Source organism: Crocodylus porosus, unplaced genomic scaffold (genome assembly GCF_001723895.1).
Source record: "Crocodylus porosus isolate Cpor-Errol unplaced genomic scaffold, CroPor_comp1, whole genome shotgun sequence".
In the NCBI taxonomy this organism is placed as follows: Eukaryota; Metazoa; Chordata; order Crocodylia; family Crocodylidae; genus Crocodylus; species Crocodylus porosus.
Genome location: NW_017728931.1, coordinates 59,070,820 through 59,083,198, shown reverse-complemented (window position 1 = coordinate 59,083,198; position 12,379 = coordinate 59,070,820). Strand labels below are relative to the sequence as shown.

The following is a 12,379-nucleotide window of genomic DNA, read 5'->3' as shown; positions in this document are numbered from 1 at the left end:
GGGGGGCGGGCGGGGCCGGGCGGCTCACCTGCGAGCCGAGCTGAGGCGAAGCGAGGCGAGCCGAGGCGGGCGGCAGAGCGGGAAGCGGCTCCGGCATGGCCACGGCCACGGGGCGCTTCGGGGTGTGGGACTATGTGGTGTTCGGGGCCATGCTGCTCATCTCCGCCGTCATCGGCGTGTACTACGCCTTCGCGGGCGGCGGGCAGAAGACCTCCAAGGACTTCCTGATGGGCGGGCGCAGCATGAGCGCCCTGCCCGTGGCGCTGTCCCTCACCGCCAGCTTCATGTCGGCCGTCACCGTGCTGGGCACCCCGGCCGAGGTGTACCGCTTCGGCGCCATCTTCTGCGTCTTCGCCCTCACCTACCTCCTGGTGGTGCTGGCCAGCGCCGAGATCTTCCTGCCCGTCTTCTACCGCCTGGGTATCACCAGCACCTACGAGGTGAGAGGGGCCTGCGCCCTGCCCCTGCCCCTCGCCTCGCCCTGTCGCCCCTCTCCCTGTCCCATGCCGTGCCCGTGTTGCCAGCTGGGCACCGGGCTGGGTGACTGGGTTGCGTGGGGAGGAGAGTGTGCGTCTAGGTCAGGTCTCCACCTGTTTAAGGATGAAGCCGTGCACTGACATGAACCAACTTGAGGTCCTGAAACCCACAGCGGGGTAAAAAGCCCGTGCCCTGCTGTGTCCTGCCCTCCACTGCCCAAAATTACAGGCATGGAAGGGCCACGTGCTTGGAAATAAGGCTGCCCCTGCACTTGCCTTGCTCCAGTATCCCCCTGTTGACCTGGTCTCAGTATTTTTACCCCCTTCTGGGTTTTAGTACCTCAAGATGTTCAAGCCAGTGCATGGCTTTATCTGTGCACAGACTGTGACGTGCTCTAGACAGGCAGATTTTATTGGACCGTTTCAAACCAAAAGGTGAAAGTGCCAAAGTGCAGAGATCCCCTTCCCCCTCACCCCCATTCATCAGTAACAAACTCCTGCCATTGAGCCCCCCCACACCAACACCCCTGTCACACTTATAGAACAAGATGATCATCTCTTCCCCCCTCCCACCTCCCCGTGCCGAGTGGTCCCTTGATGGCCCAGCATGACACAAACTGGTCCACATTCGGTTGTAAAGGAAATGTCCAAACTCAAAGGAGTCCCAGTGCCCTGCCCAGAAACAGAAAGAGGCAAAGGACGTCACCAATGCCAGCTCCTGAGAGTCAGTTCCTGCAGCTTTCCAGGGTCATCGTATGGACCTGGCTCAGTAGGAAATTGGCAGTAGATAGACAGGCACATCTGTCACATCAAAAGCCCACCTGAAAATAAAACCCATCATTCTCAAAAGTGGGTTCCTGAAAGAAGGATTCTGAATCCATATTTAAAGCCCCCAGTGGCATACTTGAGCAGACGCTTAAAGGTAAGGAGATAAGCAATCATTTAATGAATGTCATCTGCGCTTCCTCATTTACTTAAAGATAAGCAATCTCTGCATTTGGCATTGGATATGCCCATGTTTTCCTTAGTACTTATGCAGGTCGAGCCGCACATACTCAGCATTTATGAAAACAACTCACTTCTATGTAAGTGCTGAAATATAGCTTAAAAATAGAGGGGTTGTTTCTTTCCCTCACCCAAGTCAAATGATTAAAAAGCTACAGAAGGTATGCTGCTTGAATGAAATGTCTCTGGGAGCTAATGCCTGCAGGGAATTGGCATAGAGGAGCCACATTGGAAACCTGCATTCTCTCGCCCTTTGCCAGATAGGAGAGTTCTGGTCTTGGAGGACAAGGAACCTCCTTCCTCAGCAGAGATGCTCTCTACATAGAGTGGAAGTCTAATACTCATCTCTGGCTGCTTTCCGTTGACTTTATGTCCATAGGCTTTATGCCCTTAATGATGACCGGTAACATTCTAAAACCCCAGAAAAAAGATCAAAGTACAGTAATAATACAGACTTTATGGTTATTCCCTTATTGCTAATAAAACAGACTACAGAGGTCAGAATTCAAACCTTTCCTTGTCTTTATTTTCTCCCCTTTGCCAGCACTCAAAATTCAAATCTGAACCTCAGGTCTTGTGGATAATTAGATATTATCATCTACACTGTGGATCACACTGGTGGATAAAGGACTTTTCCTTTGTCCTATTGTACATGACACATTATGGTTAAAATGGGCAAGGGAATGAAATTGTATCATGACAAGTCAAGTGAAGCCAAAATTATCCAAAAATAAGGGTCACTGTGTCTTAGCAGGCATTATAGACAGAAGGTTACAGTTCGTGTTCAACACTGTACAAGACATTGGATTTAACCGTAATGCTGACAGTGAGTTACTTGGACAAGTGCCAGGGGCAGCATTACAGTAAGAGAGGGGTCAGCTTTAGAAAATTGAACTAAACTGAAAACCTGCTCCTGTTTCTGGCAGATGATCAGAGCAGGGAGAGAGGTCTGATTAACTCTCCTTCCCACAATCTAAACAGGTTCTGTTGTTCCTTCACAGTCCTGGTTATTGCTAAGAGTGATGGGTGTGTTAAGCTCTGCAGCTCAGAAGCCCGTGGCAATAATTACCTCCACTGCTTGCCTGCCTGTGGACGTGGGTTCAGATATGCTCACATGGAGCATGTTCTGGATCTGCTTGAGGCAGGGAACCAAGGGAGTTGGACACTTCTGCTAAAATAATGTATAACTTGAATGTGAAAGTCGTTTATTCCTTTTTTCTCCACAGTATTTAGAGCTTCGATTTAATAAACATCTGCGTCTCTGTGGGACATTCCTCTTCATTATACAAACGGCAAGTAAACCTCAAATTCGATCTTTGGTCCTTAGTAGCCTTCAGCATTATTTTATCTAATGTAACTGATGATCATGTTTGAGTAGTTGTTAAGGGTACGACAAAAGTTCAAGAATGGGACTGAAAGTAAAAGACAAGAAAGTTCTTTTAGCTTCATATTTATAAGTTTGAGAGCATATGCTGTTCAGAAGTGCTCTTTATTCCTACAGGGTACTTCAGTAATCTGAGTGCATAGCTTGAAGCACTGCAGTGCTCTATGGCTGCAATGATATGAGGTAGGAATACATCAGCCATGGGATAATAATGTGAAGCGTATGCATTACCTGCACAGTGGTTTTATGCAGATTGCACAAAATCCACAGGTTGCAAATACAGACACGCCCTAAATCAGGGGTGTCAAAGATACAGCCAGATACAGTCCATGGAGCCCCATTATCTGGCTCAGGGTGCTGCCCTAGTCCTGGAGTTGATCCACATGCCAAATGTGGCACATGCTGGACCAGACCCGCGTGCAGGACCTAGGACACATGATGCACATGGTGCCCACTCCGGCCGGTTTGGGATTCACACAGCACACAGTGCATGTCCCAGTCACACTAGTACATGTACCAAATGCAGTGCCTGCCCCAGCTGGTCCAGGACAAGTGCATGTGGTGCCTGCCCCAGCCAGTCCAGGATCCATGCTGCACACAGTGCCCTGCTTCCAACTGCTCTGGGACAGGTGCTGTGTATAGCATGGGTCCTAGACCAGATGAAGTGGGCACTGCATGCAGTATGTATCCCAAATTGCCTGGAACAAGCATTGCATATTCTGTTGGGATGGAGGGGAGGAGGTGAGAGAGGGAGGGAGTTCATGACCCTTATCTAGTTCTCAGGGCTAGCTATGCAACGTTCATCTGGCCTATGGACCATCCCTATCTCACTCATCTAGCCCAAATGAGTTTGACACCCTACCCTAAATTTCTTGGAACCATTGAATTTGGCAAACATTGGGATGTTAACTGGCCAGTTGCATCTTGGGCACTGCTTCTCCAAAGAGAGAAACAAGTCCATCAAAGGTAAGGGAGATATGGAAAGCAACATGCTTGAGCTCTGATGATATCTCATCATATAGTAACACTCACAAAAGGTCTGAAGATTCAAAAGGGACAAGTTTTTTCATAATCCGTGCTTTCAAAGCAGATAAAAAAAGAAGCTAGTAGGACTTAAGAAATGTATATATGTCTTTGTGCCAAAAATTGTATTTAGTTGTCTGGTATCATTCAAATAAGGTTTGATTTATTTTACCACCTTACCATTTTGATAGTATGGCATGTATTGGTGTGTCATTTTTTTGTACTTTTGTTTCCTTTTGTACCAAATAATTTGAAGAAGAATAATTATTTCTTGATCCTTGCTTTAAATTAACCAAAATCTGATAAGGGTTGTGGCAAGGAAGTTTTTTATCATGATGCTTAAAGGCAGTAGGGAGATCCTCACTGGACATGTCTACACATGCATTTACTCCAGCCTAGATTTACTGTACAGTAAAATACTGCAGAGTAAGGTTTTTTGGGTAGGTGTCTACACATGCAAGGATTAAGCAGAAGGAACCCTGCCACCACCAGGGGGAGCTAGTTTGGGGGCTGCCTGCCGCTGGGGCAGGGACAATATCCCCCTGCCCTGGTAGCAGGGAGCTCTTGGCCCTGGCTCCCCAATCAGAGGCATGGGGCTTGGAAAGAGGTGCAGGGGTGGGGCAGGTCCAAGCCCCCTGCCCCTATCTGCCAGCAGGACAGCTAGCCGCTAACTTACTGCTAGCTACCCTACCAGTGGATCGGGGCAAGGGGCTTGGACCTACCACACCCCTGCAGCTCTTTCCAAGCTCCATGCCTCAGTCACCTGATCAGGGCATGGGGCTGGAACCTGCCCCTGACCAGACAGTTCCCAGCCAGCCCCAGGCTGTGCAGGAAAGTGTGCATATACAGCCTGGAGCTGACTGGGGACTGTTCAGGCTGGGTGGGAAACTGTCCCCGTGCAAGGAGCTCCCAGGGCCTGCTCTTTGATTGCAATTGCGATTGCAGAGTAGGGCTCTGTGATTGTGGAGAGGGGGTTGGTAACAAACTCCCAGCCTGTTTCCAGGCCCAGCTCCCCGATTGCAGAGCTCCCCACTGGTCAATGTGATCAGGAAGTGGGGGCTGAAAGCTCCCTGCTGCTGGGGCAGGGGAACATTGTCCCCACCTGGCCATGCAGGGCAGATGTTGGGGAGCTTGTTTCCCAGCCTGTTCTGACCACAGCCTGTTCCCCACCAGCTCCATGCTTGTGGAGCTGGGTGCGAAACAAACTCCACAGCTCCTACCAGCAGGGAGCTCCCAGTGCCGGCTTTGCAACCATGGGGCCGCTGTTGGGAGATGCTTATCTTGTAGTCCAAACTGTGGTCACGGTGCTAGCTCTAAAATTGCATACTTGCTGAACGCCAGGTAAGGGGAGTTTTATTTGCTCCTTTTCCACTTATACATTGGCTATATGTATAGCAAAAATCAGGACTAATTCAAATGAAGTCAGTGGAGTTAAATCATGTAAAGATCAGTGCATGCAAGCTCAGAACCAAAAACTCATTGTGAAACTTGTGGAACTGCATATGTCATTGTTGAATTTGATCCATAGACTTCCTTGGAATTTGACTGTAGTTGACTTCAACCTTCATTTCTGTAAATATGGCTCTGTTACACTATGATCAGTTTCAACAAAATAGAGCAAAGGCTACCAAGATTAAAAGACATGATAATACAATTATTATAGATGATATCTGAATTGTGAGCCCTATTACGATAAATGAAAATGAAGGGATTCTTTTGGGTGTGTGTCTGGATTACTTTCCTGTAATGAATGAAAATAAACAAAACAATCATCCATACATTCTTGCCACCCCTCAATGGCTGCAACCCATTGGTCTATAAAACCCAACATTACTATACAATAATGAATATGTAATGATGTGCCTCTAGTTATTGTTAATTTCCATTATGTTTGTGTATTAAGTAGTGCTTGAATCCTACTGAGACTAAGAAAACAGACAGTAAAAGGTTTCCTGGCAAAACGCACATAAACTTTATTGACTTCCTGTCTATTACTGCACAGTGATATGACTGGTGAACAGTTTGGCAAGATGAAGAGGACTTTGGTATTTAAGAGCTGCTTTAGTGTTTGGTTTTTTTAAATAATGCACCATGAAGAGTGCACTACTAGTTAGTTCCCTGGTATTTTTCCTATAAACACAAGCATTGTTACTTAACACTGCAGAGCACTTAGATACATTGATATTATACTTTGTGGAAATGCCTACAAAAAATCAATTGTATGTCTGTATCACAATTTTCAGAAATGCATGCTTCCTTTGATTTTTGTATTTGTTTGCTCTCCTCTAGATCTTGTACACCGGAATTGTTATTTATGCGCCAGCTCTGGCACTAAATCAAGGTGAAGTGACTATAAAGTAATCATTTTATGTTAAAATTATTTGTGTAGTTCATTTTCAATTTTGTTTTCTTTCATTTTGGAATATGTAGAACTACTAGGATTTTAAAGCAGGTAGAGATATACGCCACATTAGGGTCAAATATGTAGTTTTTCAAGACTTACATTGGCTTTACTAGGAGTTCTGTTTGAGTGAAGACTTCCAATAATCTCTAGTTAATGAGAGATTGTGGAAGAGACTAAAGACCCAGTGACAAATTCTACTGTCAGTTTTACTACTTGTTTTTGATCCCCTGAGGCTGTGATTACGTGAGGCTACTCAGGCAAGTTAATAAAACTGGCTAAAGTTGTGAAGTCAATGTACATGTGTGAAGCAAGTTTAAAGCCCCATGTGACTGCTATGAGAAGCAATAATTCTGGGGGGGTGATATCCTTAGTTGGAACAATGGCATAGTTGGAATCAAGTTAGACAAGCTTTCAAATGCAAGACATTCTTCATCAGTTCAGTGTTCTTGTACAGAATCAGGACTGGGCCATTTTCTTTCATGCAATGAATTTATTTCTCAAAAATGTAGTTTGAGATGGTTTCAGGTGCCCCATGAACTTGGGAGGCATTCTACAATAATTTTGGCCTGGGAGGGAAAAAAAAATGTTGAAGTCAGAATTGTGTTGAAACATTTTTCAAGTGAAATGTTTTGAAACCACACTAGGTTTTGAAATTGAGCTAAACTTTTAATATTTTAAAAAGACCCCAAATTAAATATTTCCAGTTTTCATTTAGTGAGAAATACATTCAGTTTGAACTAAATGAAAATAACTTTTTTTTTCTTTTTGCCTTATTGGTTTGGTCTGAACCAAACAATACATTATATGCCCAGCTCTGTTCTGGAGCAGTCTGTAGTGATCTAGTGACTGGTGCCTCCTGAGTCTGAGGACGCACAATTTGTGGGCGGGCGGGGGGAGGGGGGCAGGCCAAAAGCCCCAAATGCACTCCTATACTTCTGTGCCATGGCTTAGTGTCCCCTCCTCAACACACCGCTGGCCTGCGCGGCAAAAAAACCTGCCCCATCCTGAGCAGTGCGAGTCGGGGGCCAATCTCAGGAGGTGCACGTATCCTGTTTTTCCCCCGCCCCCCCGCCACCACCTACCCGTCACCTGTTTCTATAACTCCAAACAAGAGGTTTAACAAGCTTTAAGTGATTCACATTGGCTTCAGACCTTTAGTTGATTCACCTGAACTGTCCCAAGTATCCCCAGGTAGATAAACTCTTTCAGGCAACCCACACATCCTTTTGCTCTGAAATCAGCAGGTCAACAGAGGTCAAGACTATATTTTAGAACTTTACTGAATTGGAGCCTATAGCAAAATAATCATTCTTACTTACTGAGATTTAGAGAAGAGAGTTGTTCTCGAACATATTTCCAATTGTGCAGAAGTATGGCCTGCCAGAATTACTTTCCTGAGTTCTTTTAGTATTCATTTCTATCAGAAGTGTGTGGTTTTAATATACAAATAACTGTGTTGCTATTTTTACTACTTTCTGCATAATTTAGTTCCAATCTATTTTTTTTCCAGGCAACCAGAGCAAGATACAAAATAGATTTTGATTTTAACTGATTGATTTTCATCAAAACCATTATTCAGAGTTGTTTATTTTCCCTCTTTTTTCAGTCACAGGATTTGATCTGTGGGGTGCAGTGGTTGCCACTGGAGTAGTCTGTACGTTCTATTGCACGCTGGTACGTTGGCTGTTTGTGTTAAAGAAACCCAACTTCTCTTCAGTACTCACTCAAAATATGCAACATTGTTCCCCTAAAAATATCATACAAATACTGAGCTTAAGCTTTAATGAAGGCAAAGTGCCTCCAAAGCATGTATAGAAAACACCTTCTCTATGTGGGCATTTTTACTTCCACATGCAAAGGGCCATGTGATCCATCCATCCCTACTGCAGCATTGTTTGCTTTCCCAAGTAGCACTGGGCAGGTTGGGGACAGGAGAAGATGCTGCTTAGGAAGATAAACATGTCATCCCGCTCTCATCCTTGCAGAGTTTATAGAAATATATTTCCCCAGAGACATCTCTAATGGGATTTTCCACAAGTGGGGTTATTCTGACACACATATCTGAATGATCTAAGTATGTCTTCATTGAAGCAACAACTTCCTTGACCAATGTGGTAGAAATTCATTCTGTATTTTGCCCAGTATTTCTTTTCTTAGGGTTATATTGCGCCGCTGAATTTTAAGCAGAACTCACTGAAATCAGTGAAAAGTGCTTAAAATTTGATGGTGTATTTAAATGTATAAATGGTTCCTGTATTTTAAGTAGTACTTCTATAGAAGTCAGTAGGTTGGAGCATAAGAAACATTCGTAGGTATTATCCATTGTTGCTTTGATTCAAGGAGAGTTGCCTTAGCTGGAAAATTAGTTTAGTTCATTTGAGACTGGTAATTACATTCAACTAAACTGAATATGGATTTAAAATAGAATCGCCCTGGTTCCTACTGTACACCGTGTCTGTTATTCCCCTCACAGGGTGGTTTAAAGGCTGTTGTCTGGACAGATGTTTTCCAAGTTGGGATCATGGTAGCTGGGTTTTCATCTGTGATTATACGGTCTGTGGTGGTTCAAGGGGGAATCCAACGCATTCTAAATGATTCCTATGACGGAGGAAGATTAAACTTCTGGGAGTAAGTTTGCATTTGTCCAAGCTAATGACTAATACAAACAATAAATAGTTGTAAAATGGTATCTGCATCTGCGCTATGGAGACTGTTCAAGTAGGCTCACTTGCTTTTTTCAATGCTACTTTTGGCCATGTAGACAGGTGTAAAGTGATTACTTTGGAATAAAGCCTCTATCAAGGGTAAGTATGGTAATTGGATTTAATAAATTTGTTCCTTTCTAGGAAGGCCATCCAGTTTAATGTGATGTTCTAGTTTAAATGCATCCAGGCATTACTAAAACTCTACAAGACCAAATCTTTGAATTTTGTTCAACTTCGTTCTAAGGATATGTATCACTTATACATGTTTCCAAATGTACTGTAAATATAGTTTGGAAATCAATAATTTACAGAAGCAAAATATTGCATTCTAAAAATGTTAAAACATTTTGACATTTTCATTTTATTTTTTTCTGTCTGAAACTTTTTGATGAATAATTTATTTGTGTAACTACGTCCCCCAGATCTAATTATAACAAGTAATTAGTTTGATTTTTTTAAAATCTATGTCCCATGGTAAAAATCACTTAATGAGAATTCATAATTTTTTAAAAATTTAAGACTATTCAAATTTCATCAGTGAATAATTTGCCTACAGATTTTTCATGAATTGAACTTTCCAAACTGCATTGGTAACTTACACTAGACATTTGGTCTTATTTCTGTTCCTGGACTGTTTTCATCTTAATTAGCTGTTTGCCCTGGGAAAAAAATATCTTACCACATTTTTTTAAAGTAATTATTTTAGTGTTTTAAAAAAAAAGAGAATTGTGGCCCAAAGTCTTTGAATTAATATTATGTGATTTATATTGGAAAATTATGATCTGAGTCAAATATACTTTATGATTAAAATACAAAGTGATTTAGAATAACCTACTTACAGTTTATGCTACAGTACTTAATAGCCATGCTTCACCATACTTAACACCTGGAGCTAAATCAATAAAATGTCATAGGAGAGTTTATTTCAGTAGAGGTTGGTTAAGGAAAAAAAAACATAGTGTTGATTTTCCTCTCGTCCATCTTGCCTTAAATCAAGGTAATCACTCAATGGTGTTACATTAATTAAAATGGTGTAGTTGACAGAATAATCAAGCATCTTAACATTTTATGAAAAAAATAGGTTTTTTTGCCAATAGTCCTAGCTCTGGTATACATGCCACCTTACCTATGATTGTATTTTACAATCAAAGTATATCACAGGGCTATCCAACTGGTGACCCATGCGACACATGGCCTGTAAGAGGTTAGTTTGTGGTCCTTGGGCTCTCAACAGGCCACCACTCTCCCCTATTGCTCCAGCTCCAGCAGCAGCAGCAGCAGGAGGGGTCTCTGGGCTTCCCCTCATCCCATTCAGCTTCCGCTTCCTGCCCCCACCCTAGGGAGTGGGGTGGGATGGCACAGAGCAGTGCAGCCCATGGTGCTGGTGGAGCATGCAGATGGGGGAGCTGAGGATTGGGTGCTCGTAAGGCACAGCATACAGCCCCTGTTGGTACAGCCTGAGCAGCATGCAGCCCCCAGTCACTTAGCCATTGAACAGCCCTGATACACCATTTAAAATTTGCCTTCAGCCATTATTTAGACATATAGGAGTTTTGCTATTGACTTAATAAGGAAGGGAAGAGTGTCATCCCATAATTTAAAATGTGCTTTTCATGTTTATTCCTATACCTAAAGTTTGAGTACTAAATTGTTCCAAAGATGCAGGAATAAGAGTCTACATTTGACCAAGTATTTGAGAATAACTTTTCCACTAATCATTGAGTTGTTTTGGTAACAAATAGTTAAATATTTTCATATCCTGACTCTGTTAGTTTTTCTCTCATTTAGTCTTTTTTCTCTCATTTAGCTTTAATCCCAATCCCTTGCAAAGACACACCTTCTGGACAATTATTATAGGTGGGACCTTCACCTGGACTGGAATATATGGGGTCAACCAAGCTCAAGTTCAGAGATACATTGCCTGCAAAACCAGATTCCAAGCAAAACTGTAAGCCCACATGCAGTATATGAAATTGTTCAGTTTCAGACTTTAGCCAATAGCTATACTTCATCAGGAACTTTTTTTAAATGAAAGGTTTAAATCTATAGATAACTCATTTACAAAAGGTAATAAAAGCCTGTGCTTTTTGCTTTGTGATCCAGGTAAAAAATAAGCTGGAATGCTAAACACCAGTACTTAAATCGAGTGTAATTTGTGGTTACATTCAGTCTTGTTGTTTGCCTGTTTACTATCCTGGGATTGTTGCATACGAATAGCTACCTTATGTTTATTTGCAACCTAAAGACAAATTCTACAGCCTTAGTAATGCAATTTTTTGTCATACCAGCTCTTGGATTTGGTACTATATATGAAACTTAAGTTAGTTAATAGGAATTTTGCTTGAGTAAGGAGTAAAAGATTTATCCACAAAGGTAGGTATGAGCATGATAAAATGCTGAAATCGATTGTCCAATGAAAGGACTGCTCCAGAATTATATACTTTATTTTCAGGGTAATTAATAAGATGTAAGCCACTATAGAAGCTCATTGTAGATACTGGCAGAAAGCTCTATTTTCCTTAAATTTGAAATAGCAGATTCCCCGTGCCCCCTCCCCTCCAAATAAACCAAGTTTCTCTTTACCTCTAAATCTGAGCTCAGGATTCCAGGATAATTCATAAACTCTATCCATATAATTTATAGGAGAACAACAAAGCTGCAAATCATAATAGAATTGCCTAATTAGAGCAAAGGAGAGTATTTTGAAGGTTTTAGCTTTTGAAAAATGTGGACAAAATAACCAGAACATTTTTAAAGCAGTGTGTTGAGATGCAAAACATTTTAGGTTACAGCAGTGAGAAAAAGATATTCTGTAGTCAGTTGCATTTATGCATTGAATGAGTTGTGGCATCATCAGTTAAATTTCAAATGCATCATTTTTTGGTCATGTTGCTTTTCTCAGGGTTCTAGCCAGTACAAAAAAACATTCTATGTCTCAATGTTGATTGTTTAGTAATGTGTGGGAAATAGTTTCCAGCCCAAGTATTTTGTTTGGGCAATAGTTTCATACGTTGCATTTCAGTTGTGTAGCATATTGACTCATCCAAGCAGCCCTTTCTTCAGAGCTAATGTTACTTTTTGGAATGCCCGTCTTCCTTCTCACAATGAAATCCTTCACAGGCATCATAGAGGTAGTTGTGACTAGAAGAGTCTCAAATGTGGCACCATTGGAGCCATGTGGCCAAGAACTTCAGATAGAGCTGCTCCAAGATACAGAGCTTCCATGTGGAAGGCCCTCCACTCCCAAGAATCAATATAGTTTGTAGGACTGTATAGCCTGTCTACCTTGGGGGCTCGTATAGTAAAGAAATTTTTCCTTATGTCCAGCCTGAAACGGTCTTGCAGTAGTTTCTGACCGTTCAACCTCATCATCCCTTGGGGC

General features: G+C 42.4%; 1 protein-coding gene across 1 annotated transcript in view; it reads left to right on the top strand.

Annotated features, from left to right (window-relative positions):
- Positions 1 to 78: 78 nt before the first annotated feature.
- SLC5A8 (solute carrier family 5 member 8) overlaps positions 79 to 12,379 on the top strand; it is a 34,761-nt gene continuing 22,460 nt past the window's right edge. Inside the window, exons 1-6 of the mRNA XM_019545138.1 lie at positions 79 to 440; positions 2,708 to 2,773; positions 6,178 to 6,229; positions 7,899 to 7,966; positions 8,766 to 8,920; positions 10,805 to 10,945. Of these exons, the coding sequence (XP_019400683.1) occupies positions 96 to 440; positions 2,708 to 2,773; positions 6,178 to 6,229; positions 7,899 to 7,966; positions 8,766 to 8,920; positions 10,805 to 10,945 (827 nt within the window). The 5' untranslated portion in view covers positions 79 to 95. The remainder of the gene's footprint in view (positions 441 to 2,707; positions 2,774 to 6,177; positions 6,230 to 7,898; positions 7,967 to 8,765; positions 8,921 to 10,804; positions 10,946 to 12,379) is intronic.